Source organism: Rhinolophus sinicus, linkage group LG01 (genome assembly GCF_036562045.2).
Source record: "Rhinolophus sinicus isolate RSC01 linkage group LG01, ASM3656204v1, whole genome shotgun sequence".
In the NCBI taxonomy this organism is placed as follows: Eukaryota; Metazoa; Chordata; class Mammalia; order Chiroptera; family Rhinolophidae; genus Rhinolophus; species Rhinolophus sinicus.
The window spans coordinates 172,739,268-172,762,491 of record NC_133751.1 but is presented as its reverse complement, the minus strand read 5'-3'; the positions used below and the strand labels follow the sequence as shown (position 1 = coordinate 172,762,491).

General features: G+C 34.8%; 1 protein-coding gene across 1 annotated transcript in view; it reads left to right on the top strand.

Moving 5' to 3' along the window:
- TMEFF2 (transmembrane protein with EGF like and two follistatin like domains 2) overlaps nt 1-23,224 on the top strand; it is a 230,036-nt gene that overhangs the window by 109,019 nt on the left and 97,793 nt on the right. The window contains exon 5 of the mRNA XM_019740775.2: nt 15,543-15,639. Coding sequence (XP_019596334.1) covers nt 15,543-15,639 — 97 coding nt within the window. The remainder of the gene's footprint in view (nt 1-15,542; nt 15,640-23,224) is intronic.

The window sequence follows — 23,224 nt, the reverse complement described above, 5'->3', positions numbered from 1 at the left end:
CACACACCATCCACAATCTACCTTTATGTCAAAGGGCTTTAAGGCTTTAAAAGCATGCATGTGAAAATACCAATAATTATTAGGAATGATTTCCTGTATCTCTAAGAAAATAAAATTGGGCCTATTTAAGCATACAAGAATTTAGTATATTCTTGCACTTTTATGATAGTTATTATCAATATTAGCTCTAGCGAAAGTGGAAGGTTAAATTGTCCTAAATGTTCCAATAATTTCCTTCTGTCTTCTCCCCAGTGACAGCATAACACCCCTCTAAACCTAATCTACTTCTGCTCTCCTTTCCTATGTAAGGACATACATTTCTTTCTTTAAACTGTTATGTTTAAACTACCATGAATACAGTCTGCTATCATCACTCAATAAAGTGCTTCTTAATCAGAACTCATGCTATTTGCTTATACTACCCTCTCCCCATATTTTAGGTGTACGTTGCTGAACTCCACATAACTGCCATTTTTTCTCACTGAATCCGCATTTGACTTACTTTCAATTATTCTGTTCCAGAGTAACCATCAATAGTTAGGTACTTGAGAGTTGCTGGTGAAATCAACATAGTGGAACCAATTGCATCAATTCCTCTTATGTTCATCCCTAACATATTCGAGTTATTTTACGTTCTGCAAGGTTAAGCAGAAGTAACAAACATCCTCCCAAACTTAGTGGCTTAAAAGAACCAAGGTTCATTTCTCATTCTCACCACATGTTCACTGCAGGGTGGCTGTGCAAGCTGGTGTGTGGGGGCAGCTGACTCTCCCCATTACAGTCACTCAGTGACCTAGACAGATGGCAGCTGTCTCAAACATTGACTTTATACCTACACCAAACCCATCAGTATATCCTTACAGTTCTCTCTCCAAATCACATGCCACATCTGACAAATGTTTACTATCCCTCTTCTATAGCCTTCTAATTTGGCCTCCTTTCCTGCCCCTCTTAGGCACCCTTTAATAGTAAGGAAGGTTTCCACCTAGCAATTAAATCCTCTAGCCTAAAGTGACCTGTGTCATTTCCACTCCACCACTCTTTAGCCAGAACTCGTTGCATGGCCTGTTCAACCACCAGGGTGTTCAGGAAATGCAATCTTGCCCTGTGCCTGGACATTTTAATTCAGGAAATCAGGAAAGTAACCTGACACCTACAATGGGATACCTTCTAAGAACATGTGGGGGCACAACTAAGAACCCAGCATAGCCCTGGGGATGAAGGAAAAGGAAGGAAGGTAAGAACATCTTTTTCTGAATGGTGTGATGCTACAGCTGAATTGTCAACTTAGAGTCAGAATCAGCCTTAGAGGTGGGGAGGAGACATTCATTATAGACAGTGGAAACAGCATATGTAAATCCCCAGCAAAGTGACAGGCACAGCTATTGCATAAGCAGCACACCAAGGGTGCTAGAGATGAAGGTGATGATAGGTTGGTGGCAAATCGTTAAAGACTGAATACAATAAGAGACTGTGGATTTTTATTCTGAGGGACATAAGGAACCGTTGAACTAAAGAGGGTTTTATCATAACCAATATTTATATTTTTAAAGTAGCATTCAAGTTTGCTTATCGACCAATATTTCATAGTCATTTACTGACTAAATTAAATGAAATATTTACTGACTAAATTAAATGAACAACAGAAAAGCTCTAGAAAAATATCAGGCGGTTTTATTTTTTGTGGTTTTTTTTTCATTTCATTACTTCCATCAATGCAACCCACAGTGTTATAATATAAATATTTTGATGTTTTAAAATCTTTCTTTCTTTCTTATTTACTAACATGTTTTTGTTTATTCACAAAATTAAGTCACATTTTTATTGCTGATAACTTTAGCATATATATCCTTCAATATTATAATTTTTGAAACAAACATTGAACAGAAGTAATAAGCTACAGGCCCTGTTGAACCTAAATCTTCATGGTTTAGGCTAAAAGCAACTTTCCCCAAAACTTGAAAGTTTTTAATTCCAAATCTGCAAAAACAAGGGAATTAATTCAGTTCCAATTATTTTACAATTCAGATGGAAGGTATTTAAAAATAAAAGATCTGTGAATCTCGGTGAAACTATGAATGAAAGTGGTTTGAATTTAAAAATCTAAAGTTTAGAAAATTGATCTCATTACAAAAATCCAAATAGAACATTGTTATTTTTTTTTTAAATTATCTCTTTCCATTCCTTGGCAATCTAACGGTGACAAACTTTTTTTTCAAAAATCCATGCAATTTTTTTTTAATCGAGATGTCTTTTCCATAATTATTCATTCTTTCCACTTTACAGTTTTAGACTGAGCTAATGGTTCTGTAAGTAGACATATTGATTAGTTGAAATCAATTTCTAACCTATTCCAGCACTTCTGCTTTCTTAGACTATTTTGTGGGTTTTGTTTTGTGTTTTTTTTTTTCCATTTTGTGGAAGATGTTCATGTCTTCTTTCACACTTCAAATTGGATAATTCTATCCTTTCTATACTTACACTTTTGAGGACATTTTTTTTTTTCTTCTTGCTTTCTTTTGTTTATGTTGATTTGACATTATGTGAAAGCACTTTTTCCGGGAAGGAGTGAAACTAAAGATACTGGGGCCTGCTTTACTTGGCTGTAGTGGGGATAGATTCCATGGTGAAGCATCACAAGAATGGTCTTCAGCGCTAGAGTGTAAGCAGTACATTACACATTTGAAACCAGAGTCTGAGAGACAGCTGTAAACTGGAAATGGCAATCACAAGAGTAATTAAACTCCACCAGCTAGAGCCAATAGACAGAAGGGAAATTGTAGAGATGAAACAAGGTCTCTTAACATAGAACAAGCCGGATGGAAGAAGGAGTGTTGCTAGATCTAGCACAGGCTGAAACTAATCACAAACACTGAATTCCAGCCCTGACCGTCTTCCTATTATTTGGGTTATTGTGATTCCAAAAATTAGGGATTGGATCTTCAATATCAAGATTGGAAAATATTATAGGCGATTCAGAAATATTATTGCTATAATTGCCAATTTTATGAAATGCTGTGACCTCTTAAACTTGGCTTGATTATTACTACTGCTCTTTTATTTAATTGGCCTATTTATATCAATCAGTTATTCATTTAAACGAAGCTTGATCTTTATAAATTTCATTTTTAAGTTTCATTTGGACTTGAAGTTAGACTTAGATGGAATATATTTTTTAGGCTTACAGTGAAAACCAATGCCCATACCAGGCATGTAGGAACAAAAAATGATAAAGCCCTTATTTCATTCTTATTTTATTAATAGGATAAGAAAGAAACTATGACTTTAGTGTTTTCTTTATTTCAACATCCAGTGTACTGAAACAAAGAGCCCAGAGCTATGGGCAATTTCTGAGGATACATACTTATCAGTGACTTCTCATCCACTTCTTACCTGTTCCTCTCAATCCTTTTACCTTTTAATATAAGAAACCAAATGAGAATGTTTTGGTGCAATTTTCCTCTATAAATTCTTTAATATTTTTATTTCTCTATTTTGTTATGTTGTTTTATGATTTGCATTTCCCTGCTCCCACCAAGACTTCAGTGTCATTCATTATAAGGCAACTCACAACAGCCAACAATTCACGTTTGTGCTACTCAGTCTGAGACTTCCTTCAAAGAAATTTCTTACTTGGAATAAAATGATGACTTTACTTCAACTTTAACACTTTCTTAATGTTAACACCTTAGGGTGGCAGAGTAATTTAGAGGGTGCAAAGCACTTTCACACATTCTCCTGTTTAATTTTCACCACAGCCTCTGAACTAAGCAAGACAAACATCTCATTTTACAGGTAAGAAATCTGAGGCTCTGGAAAGAATCTGGGCAACCCAAATACTACTTCCCTAGCACTGGGCCTGAATTGTATTTACCATGTAACTGCCTTTAGATTACTTCGTGTCATTTTAAATTTTAAATGACATGATCAGATTTGCATTTCAGTAAGATACATGGGAGATATATTTAAGATAGACAAGTTTGCATGTGCAGAGATCAGGTAGTTAGAAGCATAGGCCAGATACAGGAAAGATCTGAACTAGTACAGTGATGATGGAATGGGAAAATATTTAGGAAATAAACATAACATGTAAATTGTTACCAGATTGCAAAGCCAGTCTATCGAAACAAATATGCAATAGGTTAGAATTGACTCTACTGGCAATTTAGTCTTTTTTTGGTTATTCATATAAAACTTTCTATGTCATAAAATGCTTTTAAGTTACCAATACCAAAAGCCATATACCAAAGACACACAGAAGTGCAAGTTAATAAGGGTGTATCTTTATTTATTAGAAATTTGCTAATTAGAAGAACTAAGCATAAAGTTGGAGAGTAACAAATTAGTATAAGAAAGCCTTGGAAGACTTTGATCTTTCTTCATTCACATTCACTCTCCTACAGTATTTCATATTTTTCTCTTTTCATCACATCCTCTCAACTGATGGTATCCCTCTTATGTACAAATACAATAGAGACGATAAATATAACCAGAGAGCTATTTCACCCTCCTCTTTCCAGTGTCACCTCCTTCCTACATCTCTACCCACATACACTGCTACCCCTCCTAAAGTAGATGTGTTCTCATCTCTAAACCAACTATTACAGCTGTATTTAAACCCATTACTTCTCAAGGACATTGCTTCTGTGATTACTCCCTTTCTCTCCTGCATAAAATGTATTCCTCGCAGCAGGCAATGATGCCCCAACTCCATCCTTTCATAAAAATTCTTTTTTTTTACCCTATATCCTTATCCAACTAATGCCTCATTTTCTGCTCTTCTCGTCAGAAAATCTGTGCAATAGTGTCACCTACATTTGTTATTTCCACTTACTAGCGCCTAGTGTTTTTTCAGTCTCCCCTCACTGGGATTTGATCCCCACCATGCTTTACAGTAGCTCAAGCCAGAGTTTATAATTTACCAATTAAAAAAAAATTCTCATCTTTTAGGCATTTAATAAGAAAAATTAAGTTATTTATAAGAATTTGCATAAAATAATTCAACTTAATAATACTGAGAGTAATAAAAGTACTTTTGCTTAAAATTATCATATGATTGATATGATGGAGTTTCATGAAATCTGGCGTAGTAACTTGTTCTGATGAATTCTGCCATGCATGATATCAAGCTGAATAAGCGTTTCTGTTCCTTTCCTTCCCATCATCCTTTCTTCCTTCTCTCATTTCTTTCTTTCTTCATTCTCGTTTCCTTTTTTCTAATCAACTGAGTATCTTCATTTCTAACTAAGAACTGAGTGAAATCAGTCAGGCTTAAATGACAACAGAATTATGCCTTAATATAGTAGCATTGTAATAATCTCTTAAGTTATTTTTAGTTGTGCAGAAGATAAATTATATGTGGTTACTAAAGAAGTCTTGTCAAGCTCTAGCAAACTAGCTTAATTATGAAAAATTAAATTTTCTGTAATGATCTCTTCTTTGAGTTTTTAATATAAATTTAGATTTGCTGAGTCATGAAACTTGGTTCTTAGACTTTTCAAGCAGTTTTTAGAGTTTTAAACTGTTATGTTTACATGTAATTTTAGCCTTCCTTTAGTTTTTGGCATTTTAGTTTACTTAAAAATTAACAGTGGATTTGCATTTCTTTTAATTAGAAGCAAAGATAATGGATTTTCTTCCTAAAATCCAAACACATCTTACTGCATTATGTCACTGACACATAAACAGAATCTATCTGTTGTTTTTGTAAATAGCAGACTAAAATGCTACTTCTCTTGTTTTAGTATTTCAATAATATGATGTAACAATGTAAGTATTATTCAACTCTCCCCACATTATAACATGAATAAAAAGAAAGTATTTCTTATTCTTGTTTTTCTCTAAAGTCGTATTGAGATTTCTAGAGAAATGTTGGAAAATGTAAAAGACAACATGACTATAGTTCAAAAACAACAGCTTAGAATTGTCTGAGCCTCTTAGAACTGTCAGTGGTTCCATTATTTAGGTTCAACTCACATGTGGGAGAAGCATATCCGAGGTAAAACTGGCATACAAAAGGCAAAACCAACATGTTGTCCAAATTAAAGAATGGAATGGAAAGTTTTGATTTAAAATTTTCTTTCTATTCTTTAAGTGGAATTTTTCTTTTTTTGGAAGGTGAACTCAAAGTTCAGTTTTTGGTGATAATTAAATAGTAATTTATGCAAGTTATTCAAAAAGAAAAGTTGCTATTTATAATTTTATAATCAAAGTAATTATATCTATAATAATTGAATGTTATCACTGATAAATCCTTTATCTACATAAAGTAGAAAACGTAAAAGTTTACCAAGAATTACTTTGTCATTCTACCTATTTAAGAAAAAAACACTGACTACTAGATTGATACTAACTCTAAAATAGAAAGTGAAAGTTGCCTTCTATATTTTGAAAAAAAATTCAGTTTAAAGTCTACATAAAATTTGTGTAAATTCTTTTTCTCAATTATGCAATAATTTAAATGAGTACAGAACCAGTACATATGGGTCATATTTAAGCTTAGAAATATCATTCTTTTTTATTATAAAACCTGATCATTTCAGAGACAACCTACTTTATTTCAGACTTGATGCATGTGGAGGTTTCAATTCATTTATGTTTATACTGTGTTTAACATTTATGCTCTGCATAATTTGAATGGCATACCTTATATATCTGTGAAAGAGAAGTACTAGAATGACATGGAGAAGAAAATGGAAACCATGCATAGACTGGGAAATATAGTGCTCTGTTGGGAAAAAATGAAAATATAATAGAAGCAACAAAGTACATATTGCAGAATATATGCTGGTATAGAAAACTAATAGTAAAATGTTTGAAGGAAGATTTGGAGAAAATTAAAAGCAGATCTAGAGTTGTGTAGAAAAGTAATGCAATAAATCTGAGATGTGGAAAATGATGTGAAAATATGTTTTCTTAGAATTTATTGATGGCATTAATTCATGTCTTTTAAGTCATCTTTCACAAGGTAAAGCTGCAGTTACAAACAACCTCAAAACCTTAGAGGCTTGCAGTGTCAGTGGCATAATTCTTACTCTTCAGGCTGTGGTCAACTGTGGCTATGCTCTATATTCTGGGATTGTTGAAAGAATAGCTCCTATTCTAGTACGTGTCTTTTTTTATGCAAAGGGAAAGAGCAAGGAAGTAGAAATGCACATGATGGCTTTCATATAGCTTCTCACTTCTATTCAGTTTTCAATGGCAAAAGTAAGTCAGGGCTAACAGTGATATCATGAAACTCAAGTCATATGGCTGTGGAGAGGAACATATAATTCTTTGTCAGAAAGGGTGGGAAAATAATTGGAAAAATCAATACAATGTACTATAAATGTCATATAGCATTAGTGTTTTCCATGGAGAATTTGAGACTATGTATAAGTCTTGAAAAGTTAGAGCAAATACATGTCAAAAGTCAAATAATCATTTAACAGTAACAGACAGGAGTTTTAATTAGTACTGAAATCTCTGTTTTTTTCCTTTGACATTAACACAGAAGAATGGGATCGTTGTTTAAATAAAACTAATTTTTAAAAGGAACATGAGCTTTGCAGCATAGGCAGAAATATGATAAATGACAATAAGAATGCAAAGAGTGGAGTATACTAATTAAAAATATATTGTCATAAAGTTCTTAAATTATTCATGTAGTGGTAGTAATGGATTAGGATAATTTAAAGATGCATATTGTAATACTTAAAATGAAACACCAAAGTAACAGAAAATTCACCAAAAAAAAAAAAAAAAGGTAATTACATTAAAGTAAATGGACGAAACACTCAGATCAAATGCCGATATATTCAGACTGCTTAAAAAGCAAATCCAGCTATATGTTGTGTCCAAAAACCACACTCTAAACATGTTAAACAGGTTGAGTGTAAAAGGATAGAAACAATAAGCAAAAGAACGGTGATGTGGCTCTCTGCATATCAGAACAAAGTAGACTCCAAGATGAATAGTGTTACCAGAGATCAAACGGGTGTATTTTATAATGATAAAACGGTCACTTGTTTAAAAAGCCATGACGACTAAATGTATCTACACCCAAAATCAAAGCTCCCAAATAAAAGACAAAACAAGAGAGAGCTAGAAACAATTTCACTGTCACTGATAGAGATTTTAACATCCCTTTCTCAGTAATAGGAACAATTGAAAAATCAGTACAGTTATGGATAATTTGAACAATACTAACCATCAACTTAAGCTAATTAACATGTATAAAAAATTACTCCCCACAAGAGGTTACAACTTCTAAGATGCACATGAATTATTCAAGAAAATAGACCATCTTCTAGGTCATAAAACAAGTTTCAATAAATTTCGGTATGTTCTCTAACCATGACAGAGTTAAACTAAAGGTGAATTAGAATAGTATGCCTTTAAAGACCCTCAAATATTTGGAAGTTAAAAAACATATTTATTAAATAAACCATGAGTCAGAAAAGAAATCCCAAAGACTATTACTAGATATAGATAGATAGATAGATAGATAGATAGATAGATAGATAGATAGATAGATAGATAATTTTTTTTAACAGAAATACATAAAAACACAACATCCATATCTGTGGGATGCCGCTAAAGCACACTTTAGAAGGAAATTTATAGATTTAAACATCTGTGTTAGAAAATAAGAAAAATATAAAATCAAGCACTTCTTCCATTTTTAAGAAGCTAGAAAAATAATAAATTAAACCCTAAGTATATAACATGAAGTGAATAATAAAAATGAGAGCAGAAATCAATAAAATAGAAAATGTAAATAGCTTTGTATGAAGAAATCAAATAATACTATGAGGTGGGATTAAACAATACAGTGAATATTTAAATAAAAAGAAATTATTACAGTGACAGACACATTGCCATTAATCCCCCTCAAAATACTTCCCTCACTTCCAACACACTTATCCCATTATTCTTTCCACTTTCTGAAGTAGTTCTGGAAGTCCTCTTTCATGAGTGTCTTTAGTTGAGCTATCATGGTTGCCTCAATGTCCTGAATCCACTCAAAAGATTTTCCTTTCATGGACATTTTGAATTTGGGGACGAGCCAGAGGTCGCATAGTGCCAGATCCGGTGAATAAGGTGGATGAGGACACACCGTAATGTTTTTATTTGACAGAAATTGCTGTACCAGAAGCCATGTGTGACAGAGTCTTCTCGTTGTAAGCACAAAATGCCATAAGTGCTGCTGCCCAGAGCAGGGGAAGGTAGGGATCTTCAATACAGAAAGCAGTGTTTGGAACCTTAGTTACAGTGTGTCACAAGTTTCAGCTTGTTCAGTGCAGTGAGTTGGGTATGAGCTATGGTTGAGAGGTGTGTTTTAAAGTGTGACATAAATCATGCTCCAACTTGGCAACACTCCGAGTCACACATTGCTTCTGGTATATGGCAATTTCTGTCAAATAAAAACATTACGGTGTGTCCTCATCCACCTTATTCACTAGATTTGGCACTATGGGACCTCTGGCTCTTCCCTAAATTCAAAATGTCCATGAAAGGTATAAATGGTTTGAATGGATTCAGGACATCGAGGCAGCCACAACAGTGCAACTAAAGACACTCACAAAAGAGGACTTCCAGAACTGCTTCAGAAAGTGGCAAGAACGAGAATGTGGGATAAGTATGTTGGAAGCGAGGGGGGATTAATGGCAATGTGTCTTTTACTGTAATAATTTTTTTTAATTGAAACATTCACCATATTGTTTGATCACACCTCTTATACACAAAACAGAGGAAGTGGGGACACTTCCCAACTCATATCATGAGACCATGTAGGTAATATATTATAGTACAGTACATGTATTATAGTGTGTGTATATATATAATATGTACTACTGTGTTTCCCCGAAAATAAGTCCTAGCTGAACAATCAGCTCTAATGCATCTTTTGGAGCAAAAATTAATATAAGACCCGGTCTTATTTTACTATAAGACTGTGTCTTATGTAATATAATACAAGACCGGTCTTATATTAATTTTTGCTCCAAAGGACGCATTAGAGCTGATTGTCTGGCCTAGGTCTTATTTTTGAAGAAACACGGTATATATACCTATTATAAATGCTATAGGAATTATAATAAATACTACTATTATAACATTTAACATTATTATAGTGTATATTGTGTATATACTATTGTGTATAATTGTGAGTTAGCATGATTCATCCCCTGAATTATTTCCAGTAGATCCCCAACCAAGGATCTCTACTGTGAAAGAAAATGGGACTGCCCTTAAGTGGATATAACTGTTCATTAAGGACCTTCCCGTTGTGTTAGTACGTTTCCTGAATGATGGGAAGTTTTAGTCTGGAAGCTGCTAATCTTGCTAACACTAAAAGGCCCTCTCCCATTAGCAGCTTCTGTGTTGCATTAATAATAAGAAAGTAATAAAGACACCAACCTCAGCTGTTCAGTCTCCCCTGAGGTGAGGACCCAGCTTCCTTCTTATCCCCATGGTCCACTCTAATGGTCTTGCCTGTATTAAAGTAATAAAGTGGATAATAAGTGCTATCTATTTTATCAGAGTTTAAAATTCCTTATTTCTAGAGAGGAACATCTTTTTTTAAAACTTCCAAATACAAAACTATGTCATGAATACTTTTGCAATTGAAGTTAGTCTGTTTAATTCATAACTTTTTTAATGTAAGTGTAAATCATCAAGCACAGGAAAAAAAATGCTTTAGAGAAAATAAATCTCTATACCTTTCCTGGAAAAACTATAAAACACAGTACTCTCAAAGATGTCTTCTTGTCCTTTTGAGAAAAATTCTATCACTAATCAACACAGCAGTAAATTATAGAAAATCAAAGAATAAAGACCTTTACTTTTGTAAATATGAAAAGCCTTCTAGTTAATAGACAAAGAAGAAATGTTGAGAAAATATCTTATTAAAACAAAATAAATAAGGTTGGATTTGTTAGGTTCAGGGTGCATGTTAATAAATTATGCCTTTGTTAAAATTTTATCTTATTAGGGTTCATAAAGATAGGAGCTAATACTATGTTTAATTGCTTATGTTCTTTTTCTATTGAAAATACATGACCTTTTGCAGATATGCACTTTTTGAAGATCCTCTTCATTTAAACATCTGATTTTAAGTGTATGATCTCTCCATGGAATAAGATTATCTATGCAGTAATTAGGTTGTTACAATATTTCATCTATAAGCAGAACTATTTTTGCTTTCAGCTATATACTTTTTAAATTGAGTGAACAATAATCCATCATCTCAAAAATGTCGCTTAAATTCTCATTATTTGTACTCCAAATACTAGAAAATTTTTCTTCATTTACACCACTATTTCTTGATTTTAAGAGGTTAATTTTATAATTAGGTTACATATTGCATATTTTTATGCTTGTAATTTATGGGGAGAAGAAGACCAATATCAATAATCATTATCAATGACAATACATATTTTTAAATGAAATATATGTTCATAACCTACACAGAAGAACTCACTATGAAGGGCTCTGCGCAATATTTATGTAAGGTTCAAAATATTACTGTACAAACCAATTAACAGCTATTTTCCAAAAATTTATAATCAACATTTTTTTCTTATAAGTACTTAACATCTTGGAAAAAAAAGGAGATATATATAATAAGTCAAAATTGTCCATCTAAGTTTCTTGAATTATATACAAAAAGCTTCAAATGAAAAAATAATCTATAATTTAGAAATGAGAAAATGCTAAGTATTTTTTATAAAGCAGACACTAGATTTTTCCTCTAGGCAGGTAACACTCTAAATCCCTTTTTATTAAATAACTTTTTCATATGGTTTATTTATTAGCCAAGCAATTTTGACAAATCCTCGTTTGTTCTATTTGTTTGTAAAAAGAAGTGTTCACTACATACCAGCAGGTGGCATATTATTGTTAGAATTGCCCTTAAATTTAGGGAAGAATAGAGTTGAATATTACATTCTTTAAAAATAATTATTTAATTTTTAATTACAGTAGACATACAATATTATATTAGTTTCGATTGTACAACATAGTAGTGATTAGACATTTATATAACTTACAAAGTGATCACCCCAATAAGTCCAGTCTCCATCTGACCACATAGTTATTACCATATTATTGACTATATTCCCTATGCTGTACTTTACATCCCCATGACTATTTTGTAACTACCAATTTGTACTTCTTAATCCCCTTCCCTTTTTCACCTATCCCGCACAAATCCCCTCCCATCTGGCAACCATCAAACTGTTCTCTGTAACTATGAGTTTCTTTGTGTTTTGTTTGTTCATTCATTGTGTTCTTTAGATTCCACATATCAGTGAAATCATGTGGCATTTATATTTCTCATTCTAACTTACTCCACTCAGCACAATATCCCTTGTGTCCATCTATTTTGTTGCACATGGCAAGATTTCATTCTTTTTATAACTGAGTAATATTCCATTGTATATATGTGCCACCTCTTCTTTATCCATCCATCTATTGATAGACACTCAGGTTGCCTCCATATCTTGACTATTGTAAATAATGCTGCAATAAACATATGGATGCACATGTCCCTTCGAAGTAGTATTTTGGGTTTCTTAGGATAAATACTCAGAAGTGGGATTACTAGGTCCTTCTTTGTCTCTTGTTATAGCCTTTGTTTTAAAGTCTATTTTGTCTGGTATATGTATTGCCACCTCAGCTGTTTGCTGGTTTGTTTGTTTCTATTTTCATGAAATATCTTTTTTCTCCATTTAATTTCAGTCTGTGTATATTTTTCAATCTGAAGTGAGTCTCTTGTAGGCAGCATATGTAAGGGTTTTCTTTTCTTATCCATTCAGCCACCCTATATCTTTTGATTGGAGCATTTAATCCATTCACATTGAAGGTAAATGTTGATAGATGTGTAGCTATTGCCATTTTATTATTCATATTTTTAAAAATCTTTCTCCTCCTCCTCTTCCTCCTCTTTCTCCTCCTTCTTCTTCAAGAAGTCCCTTTAATATTTCTTGTAATACTGGAATGGTGGTGATGAACTCCTTTAGCTTTTTCTTGTCTGGGAAGCTCTTTATCTGTTCTTTGATTCTAAATGATAGTTTTGCTAGGCACAGTAATCTTGGTTGTAGGTCTTTGCTTTTCATCACTTTGAATATATCATGGCAATCTCTTTTGGCCTACAAAGTTTCTGTTCAGAAATAAACTGATAGTCTCATGGGAGCTCCATTGTGGTTATATAACTGATTTTCTCTTGCTGCTTTTAGAATTCTATTTTGTCTTTAACCTTTGGCATTTTAATTATGATATGTCTTGAGGTAGGCCTCACTGGGTTCATATTGTTTGGGACTCTCTGTGCTTTCTGGGCATGTGTATCTATCTCTTTACCAGGTTAGGGAAGTTTTCATCATTGTTTCTTCAAATAGGTTTTGAATTCCTTGCTTTCTTACTTTTCCTTCTGGTACCTTTGTGATGTAAGTGTTGATACACTTAATGTTGTCCCAGAGGCCCCATTATGCTGTCCTCATTATTATTATTATTATTGGATTCTTTTTGCTGTTCTGATTGGGTGTTTTGTGCTACCCTATCTTCCAAATCACTGATTTGATTCTCTGCTTCATCTAATCTACTGTTGATTCCCTCCAAGGTATTTTTATTTTTAAAGAAATTTGATGTCCTTTATTCAAAAGAGAATAATCCATGGATGGGGAAGCACAGTGTGTCACAAGTGTTGGAGCACACTTCCCCTGTCTGATGTATTCTTTTTCAGTTATTGTATACTTTATTTCTGACTGGTTCTTTTTTATGTTTTCTATCTCCATTTTAATGTTTCCTATCACTTTGTTGAAGTTCTCACTGAGATCATTAAACATCCTTATAATCAGTGTTTTGAACTCTGCATCTGGTAGATCACTTTTCTCCATTTGTTTAGTTCCTTTTTGGAGCTTTGTTCTGTTTTTTTCATTTGGTTGGAATGTGTGTTTTTATCTCCCCATTTTGGCTGCCTCCCTGTTTTTCTTTGTAAGTCTTAGGTAGAGCTGCTATGTCTCCCAGTCTTAGTAACGTGGCCTTATGTAGTAGGTGTCCTATGGGGCCTGGTGGTACAGTCTTCCTTGTCACCTTAGCCAGGTGCTCCAGGTGACTCCCTTGTGTGGGCTGTATGTTCTCTCCTGATGTAGTTGAGTCTTGGTTGTTGTTTGTACATTAACAGGATAGAATGGCCCTCAGGCTGATTGCTTGTAAGGGCTGTCTGTGCGAACAGTAGAGGAGCTATTGTACAGGGGCTGACCCTATAGAGCAGGATTCACTTTAGCAGGACTCTGGTGCCTGCCCAGTCTGCCCTTTGGGTGTGTAATCTGTGCAGGTGGTTGGGTGATGCTCTGGTGTGGTCTGAAGCTGACCACTGGGTATGGGGCCTCTTGAGAGGTGCTCTGTTGCAGGCGATGGTCAGTCGCTGCCTGTGCCCTGCTCAAGGCCACTTGGCATGAGCTACAAAGTGATCTGTGCATGGTTGCCAACTGTGCTGGGCTTGGAGGTCTAGGAGAGGCTAAGCTGCAAACCGAGGCTGGCTGCTGCTAGTGCTAGGCTTGGGGCTGCTTAGCAGGAGGTACCAGGCACACCCTGGCCAGATGCTGCTTGTTTAGGGGTTGTAAACCTTTGAGGTTTTAGGAAAATCCACAGCATGAGCCAAGACAGGATGTTTTTATACAAAAACCACTAGAAGCAGCTTGTGTGGACCCACAAGTTGGGTGGGGAAGGGTCTCAGGGAGTCACCAGGACAGGACAAAGACTGTTAGCCAGGTTGATGGAGACTGCAATATGGCATCTGCCTGCATTTGCACACTGGGTAGAGGGAAGGGCTCAACAAAGGAACAATGGCCTCTGCCAACACTTCTCTCTGTGAGAAAGCTGCCCATCCAGTCCTCGCTCTGAAGCCAGACGATTCAGTTTCTCCTTGTATGTCCCTGGAACCTTTTGAGCTGCTGTCCCAGCACTGGAGCTCACAGCAAGTGAGTCTGTCAGTGAGTAAGTCCATGAGCAGGCCCATTAAGAGGAGCCTGGGACTCCAGCCACCCTCCCTCCACTCAGTCACAATCTTCACTAGTTTTCACAGCCAGAAGTTGTGGGAACTTCTCTTCCCATCACTGAAACCCAGAGCTGGGGAGCCTGATGTAAGTCTGGGACCCCTCATTCCTTAGGGGGTACCTCCACAGCGTAGATATTCCTCCCAATTTTAAACCATCACATGTGAGTGTGGGATCAACTTGTTCCAGATCTCTGCCCCTCTTACCATTTCAATATGGCTTCTTCTGTGTATCCTTAGTTATAGGACTTCTGTTCAGCTAGACTTCAGATGATTCTCAGTCAGGTGATTCTCAATGATGATTGTTTTGTAGTTGTAATTTTGATGTGGTCATGGAAGGAGGCAAGCACAGCATTTACCTTCTCCACCATTTTGATGGGCAAATATGACATTTTTTTGAAGCCCTGATAGCAAACAAGTAGCAGCTTTAAAATGGAGTAATTTTAGAGTTGTTGGTATTATACACACTTATCTGAATTCTTTTTGTTTCCTTTTTTCTATCCTACAGTCCATGAAGGCTCAGGAGAAACCAGTCAAAAGGAGACATCCACCTGTGATATTTGCCAGTTTGGTGCAGAATGTGATGAAGACGCTGAGGATGTCTGGTAACATGCTTTTATTTATTCTTCTAAACAAAATAATGATAGTAATTAATTTATTTTTACTCCATTAACCATTACATAAAAAAGACTTTTTCAGTATTGATTTTTCTTATCTAATTCCTAAGGGAGTGGGGGTGGGAATTAAATCTATAAAACAGCAAGGAATTTCTGAAGCTGAATTAAAAGTTGGGCCAGCCAAGCAGCTACCCAGGGCTTTATTTGGTAAGATATAAGAACATATCATTAAGACACCCAAATACTATCAATGTTAAGATATGGAGAGAATAATCGTATTCACCAGAACATTTTTCATGAAGTATGGTCAAGAAACAATGAACAGTTGTTAATCTGCTTTCTAATATGGTGGATCTGTGTAATGGCAGATATTTTATTTAAGGGTATGCCTATGCACGCCTGTAGCTGAACTGGAAAGATGGTAGAGCAAATAATGATCTCTGGGCCACCCTCTAGGATCAACTTCTTTCTTCACCCAAGCAATATTCAGCTTCTCCTATAAAGATATGCTGAGCAAATAATGAATAATATTCATTATTCTGAATGGGTCCCAAAGTGTTAGCCTTCTAGGGCATTGACCTGTATATATCCTTCCCTGGTCATACTCAAAATGAGTGACTCAGTATTCAGAAGACATATTTGTGGCATGATAGTGGAAAGAGGCAGTCTTAAATGTTCTCACTACCAAAAGGAGTGGTAAATCTGTGACTATGAGGATGTGTTAGCAAATAGGATGCTGGTAATCATATTACAATATATAAGTTTATCAAATCAGAACATTGTACATCTTAAACTTAATACAGTGTTGTATGTCAGTTATATCTCAATAACATTGGAGGGAAGCAATCATTTTTATCAAACTTTTGTGGGTGGAGGGGGCAATTCATCTAAGAGACAAGAAGAAAAAAATAAGGCAAGATAATTTTGGCAAGAGTGGAACAGTCTGCACTTGAAATATTTTTTTTGATGCAGATTAAGTTGAGGATTCCAAATGAGCAAACTGGGGTTCTTAGCGTAAATTAGCTAAGTACTTACAGGTAAACACTGCCGTAGACTAGGTAGGTAAAATAACCACCCATTAATAAAAGCAGACATCAGTAAAGCTTCCATACCTGTCAAACATTTCTAGCCAATGGGCAGCTAAGCACCAAGTCAGACAGGCTGTGCACTGGTTTGATCATTTTGAGGTAAATCCACATCCCAGATATTTTAATGGCTGATGAATGTATGGTTCCCAAACCTGGCTGATTTTCAGAATGTGGAGATGTTTTAAACACCCAATTCTTTAGTTCCATTCCAAAATCAATTAATTAGAATTTCAGAAAAGTGGAGTTTTAAGTTTTACTTATCTAAAACTCTCCAAAATACTGCTTTAAACTAAATGACTCAAATAATTTTTCTCCTCCCTAAATGCTGTAGGGCTCTGTATAGTCATAGTCATTGTATATTAAAACACACTTACAGAAAATATATTTTTAAAACTTTATTTTTAATATTTGCTGATGCCTGCATCTATAGTTCAACATTATTTTTAAAGTGATTAGTTATCTTGCTGTCAATTATTTTACTTTAAAACAATTCACATGGGTCCCTAACTTTTTTCTTTAAAAGTTTTCATTCCCCTAGTTTCTCATCTCTTTAATAATCATCTTTAAGTGACATAGTTCCATTTAACAAGTGCAAAAATTTAAGAAATGAGATAATTATAGCAGCTAAAAGTTACTGGTTGCTTACTATGGGCTTGGTCCATTTGTATGCATTTTTTCTCAGTTCTCTTCAAAATAAGCCTAGGAGTAGATTCCATTCTGATCTCACTTTACAAAGAGGAAACTGAGTTTTAAGGTGTTTAAGTGGTAGGGCCAAGATGAAGATATGAGTAAGTAACTAGAGGGTGTTAGCAATTTTAAATAATATTTTCTCTTGTAATGTCTGGAATAATGAGATGGCCAAATTGTGGGCAACTTAGATCCAATGACTCAAGACCTACAGGGTGAGAGCTGGTGACAAGAGAGATGCCTGCAGCAAGCAGTGGCAAAACATTCAGGCAAGCAGTGTCACTCCTGGTATTCTACCAAAAGTTCGTATTTGTGGTATGAAGGTAGGCACTACAAGTTGATATGGGCAAGGCTAGTGGCATCAGAAGGATTCATCAGCCATGGCAACTGGAGTTAGACAAAGAAACTCAGTTACAAAGGGAACAAAGAGAAATGCAAGGCAGAAACTCAGTCAGCTAGGAATGGGGTATCAATCAGGAAAATTAATCAGGGACAGATATGGGAGAAACTGAGAGATACTCACTTGCCAAACTTGTGTAGAAAGCCAAGCCTTGGTTACAGGGGGCTGGGACAAGTGCCTAGATCTCAGAAATAAATTACAAGGTCAGAATGAAACCAGCCTCAAGGCTGACTGGATGCTGAATCAGTTAGCTTTTGGCTAAGGATACTTGTACATCCCCAGCCTAGAGACAAGATTAGTACCAAAATGTGGAATAAGGCTGAACCTCCAGATGGGGCTAAGTGGCCATAGCTGTGAAGATTAGAGGACTGCAGGGGGCAAGAAGCCAAGAAGATCATTATACTTCCCAGGCAAGAATGAAAAGTTGTTAGCGTTTAAATAAAATGTACTTAAAATGTCCAATGTAAGCAATAAGGAATGGTGCTGAAATGATAAGCATATTGATTTTCATTTACATAAATACCTTTGTACTTTAATATATTGTATTTTGTTATGACTATGAAGGGCAGATTGGAAAGAGCTGAAGGACACAAGAATAAAGCAATAAATGAAATTAAATAGGCATGGAATAAAAGAGGCTATAAAGTAAGATAGGAAGCAATAGGGGAGTGATCTGACTCTCATACAGTCAGCTGATTCAGAGGAGCTTTGATGTGCTATTGATTTTGGATGAAACCATGCCAGGTCCTCTTGAAAACATAAAATACTACATATGCTGTGTGACAAGCAAGAGTACAACTCAGTGTTTTAGATTATTTTCTCTTTTGACACCAACTAAACAATTTTATGCATACATATTTCTTCAGCCCTGCAGTATGAAGTAATAATAAATACTACTGAGGGATAATGTTATTATTGTATCTGCAATATTAAAACGAAGGTGAAAAATTAACTTGTGATCTTTCTTTAACCCTGGCCAATGAAATTAATATTTTACATTTCACCACAAGGACTAAGTCTAGTTATTCAAAGGTCCTCAAGTACTTTCTAGACGATGGTAAATCTTTGTTAGAATTATAAAGCTGGTACACAATCAGCTTTTCTTATTTTCATAGTTACCTGGATGAGTTTTTCAGTTAAGAAGTGAGTCACAGTTGACATGAGGAAAAAAATAACAAATAAAATGGAAAGGAGTAAGGCGATTAAAGGGAAAGGGGAAAAATACTAATTAGAGGATGTCATTGGTAAATCATATCCAATGACAACATTTTAGTGAGTTTATTTTGATAAAACATGTGGTTTATACACTCATATATGCCTTTCACTTATGTGCCATGATTTTTTTTAAAAGCTATTTTTCTTGTCTTTTTTTTTGTTCTTATGGAAAACATCAAGGCTGTAAAAGTCAGAAAATGGCTAGGTTTTCTTAGTAGGGAAGAAAAACCATTGCTACAAAAAAAAATTCTTCAGTTATAGGTATTTACCTAAGTGTAGGAAAGGATGAATCTCCCAAAAGAGAGAATTAAAAGTTCACATGAAGTGGTCCACACCACAGATATATCAACTCTCATAGTGAGGCCTCCCTTTATTTAGGATGGACCTCAAAAATAATTGAAATGTCTGTACACAGGGATGTATGTCCTGTTTATGAGGCAGGGGTTAAGAAGAAATGAAAAGAAGGGCTTAAAAGATTGTGTCTCTTCATATCTAGACTGAAAAAAGTCAAAACTAATACATTTATACATTAAAGAGACTCTCAAATACATCCTGTCAAATATAATTTATAAAGAAAAAGAATGGCTTATAAATAAGTCAAACATAATAAAATTGACTCATTGCAAAGTAATAAAGCCCCGTCTGATAGGACTGGGAATACCAATTTATGATTTTGGCAAATACTTCTGATACTTAGTTGATTTTAGAAACAGCTTTGTGTTCTCTTAATTATCTTACCTGGTAAAATATATCAGTAAGTCCAAAGTAGGTCAGCAGTAACTCTTTGCATGGAGAAGTACTCCTAAGAAGTAATTAGACTAGGACTTTCTGTTGCTCTTGTCAATCAGAAGTAGTTTAGAGCATGGAGGTAGATATTTGATTTAATATAACAAAAAAAAAAAATGTTGGTAGCTGGGTCTGGTCATAGAAATGGCTGGGGAGGAAATTGGCTACATGCCTAACATTTCCATGGTGTCAGGATAGATCAAGGAAGGGAGCATAGGTTTAAGAGCAGACGCAGCTGGGTGACAAATGACATAAACAGACAACTTAGATTATTATGTGTGTAATAATTTAAAGTATTATGCTTAAATAATGACTTGAAGTATTATGCTTCTTATGTATGCGTTATAGTTCCTATTTCCATTTTAACTTTGCTCTTGTATTATTCTCTGCGTGTCACTCAGGCTCCATTAGCAAAATCATATTGGCTTAAATGTGAATAATTCCTCAATAGTCATTCATTTTATCTTCGAAACATTAATAATGCTTTCCAGTTTTAGTGCATAACATCCCTGCTGAACTGCAATGGTGAGAAAGGAGGAAAACAAAGTAGTTGCAGTAAAATGAGTTCATAAGAGAAAAAGAATGAGCATCTATTTTTTTTTCCTTATTTCATTGATGTTCCATAACTGAAAAAGGGTGTATGGGGTTTGACATTCCTTTTGTGTCTCTTACAAAGACACTTTAGTTTGAAGTCTTCAACATCTTGCTCCTTTGATCTGAGAAGGCTCCTTGTCACTAGGAAAACTGTGTGTTGCTGGCATCATTCCCACCTTTAATGCATTTTGGACTGTGGAGAATCATGAATATTTGAATCTGGGAAATAGCCACGATGATACTTGGCGCTAGATTTTACCATACATATAAGCAAATTAGGCATTAGTTCCTGCTGACTTTAGTACATTTGGATTATGAGCTTGATAGGGAAAATTAAGACACTTCTGAGGAAAATATAGAAAATGATTTCTTTTAAAACTACTACTGAACTACAATTGAACAAAAAGATTGTATTGCAATTGGAAAGTTTCCAATTGTCTTCTACCAAAAAAAAAAAAGATCAGTTAGGGTTGTATATGGGATGTCTAAGGAAGAGGATGCTGCTTAGTCACAAAATTTTAGTGAACTAAGAGTTCATTCAGTCTTCCCCCAGGGTGTTTCCCTTTTATTGATTCCCTTGGCTCTCGTGCCTTAGAACTGCAAATGTGGTTACCATAATTAAGACTGGCTTATAACACATGAGTTTGCTCATGGAGAGAATGAAAAACACACAAAAAAACAAAAACAGAGAATAGATCTGGTCTAGAAAATCCAAGGTTTTTGTTGGATGTAAGCCTTTAGGAGAAAGCCTTTCCAGTTCCAAGATTCCTGTAGTTGAGATACTGCCTCCCAGGAATTGCCTCTTGCCACCAGGAAGACAAGTTCTCTCCTCTGAAAACTGCTGCCATATTTTCTGTTTATATAGATGAGTGGAGTCTTACGAGTAAAAACACCTCTGTTTCCTTCAATGCTTCTATTTGCCCAGAAAATTTTTTTTCAGAGAGAGAAAGAATCTATAGCTCTTGATTCAGGGAAACACACATCTTTCCATATCCAGAATTTCAAGGGAAAAATGCTGACATTTTAAACAAATCTATGTCCTGATGTAAACATTTGATTTGACAGTGTTATTTCCATCTTTTATATATTTCTTCACCTATCTTAATCCATAAAAAAAGTTTACTTTTAAAAAAAAGTCGCACAATGAAATAACATTTACAAATACAATTATAAATAGGACTAGTATCTGTAACATGGTCTGTACAATGGTCTGTGCCAATAAATACCATATTTGTGACCCAAACTTCCCTCTTCCAGTAGCTGCCAGTAAATAGTCAAATCTACAAACTACATCTAAACCCTTTGAGATACTTAGAAAGAGATAAATGGATGACGGTGCCACTCAAGTGTATGACAAGCAATTCCCCCCCAAAAAACTAACCCCACAATTAATCCACCCTCAAAAAAAAAAATAGTTCTGCTTTGTGAAAGGTATAACTTAAAAAATAAAACTGAAATTTGAAAATAAAACATGGTCTTTAAAACAAAGGCTTACCTCAGATCTTCTGCAATACTGGGCTACTTCAAAAGGGATTGGATTTTCATGTAAGTTCTAAAGAGTCTTGAATTTTTTCTCATAAACTATGCCTCAAATGTCTAACTATCACATAGTGGTTAATGAAACTTAATTAGGATGTGATCTATACAAACGTAGATCTGGTGTTGAGTACCAAGAAATACAGGAATAAAGTAGTCTAAACTTTAACATGTTTTATATGTTTTAATAATTTTTATTTAGCTTATGCAGTATGAATCATGTAACTTCCATTTTGTATAAAAATAGTGAAATACTATATGAAGGCAAAAGAAATCAGACAAAATAAGTACAGATTGTATTTCTGTCACTAACTTAATTTTTTTCATTACTTGTTTTGGTTTTTCCTTGCTTTAAAAAATCATGCTGTAAAAAAAGAAAGAAAAGAAAGAAAATCTTGCTGTAAACTATATCCTGCCTTACTTCTCCAGTGCTCACTCACCAAACCCTCACTCTCAATTTCCTCTGCAGTTTTCTGGGTCTCAGTTTCTAATATATTCTGAGTAAGGGATTCCTGTCCCTTAGAATCAGGGAGTACATGCTCCAAGTTCTAGCATCCTGGTGTAACATCCCAGCGTTGGAGATAAAAATATGAATCTCATTGTAGTTATCAAAATAATGAGAGAACTTTCAAAAGTATAAGTTGGGAAACATGTGGCAGGCACCATTGTAATATTTACATTCATGAGCCATTTAATCCTCCCAATAATCTTATGATGTTAGACACACTAATAATTTCATTTTACAAAGAAGGAAACTGAGGCACAGGCAGGTTACGCAAACTGCCCAGAGCCAAACAGTAAGTAGAAGACCTAGGATTTGAACTTCCTGAGACCGACTCCAAAGACCATGCTCTTAATCACCACTCATTATCTTCCCATATATTTAATGACATAAATTGTGTGTGTGTGTTTGTGTAGTGTGTATTAAGTGTACACACCCATAAACTGCATATACCTAACAGAATATAAAAGCAAAGATGCTGAGTGCCACTTTGTGATGAAATTCACTACTAACAAGTTCACATTGTCTGTGATGCCCTTGAAGTATTTTCTTTCCCGTTAAGTAACTACACCTTATTTCTTTGAAGACTGTTTGTTTTTTACTTATTTTTTTGAGAGATAGGGAATTATTACCTAGGGAGAATATTAGAGAATATCCTTATTATAACTGTGTGTACTAATTGAGTGGGAAGGTTATTCACCATGAGGTTTCAGAGAAGAGACATATCTTCACCAAAACCTGGCTATTTTGGCCCCTTCAACTTCA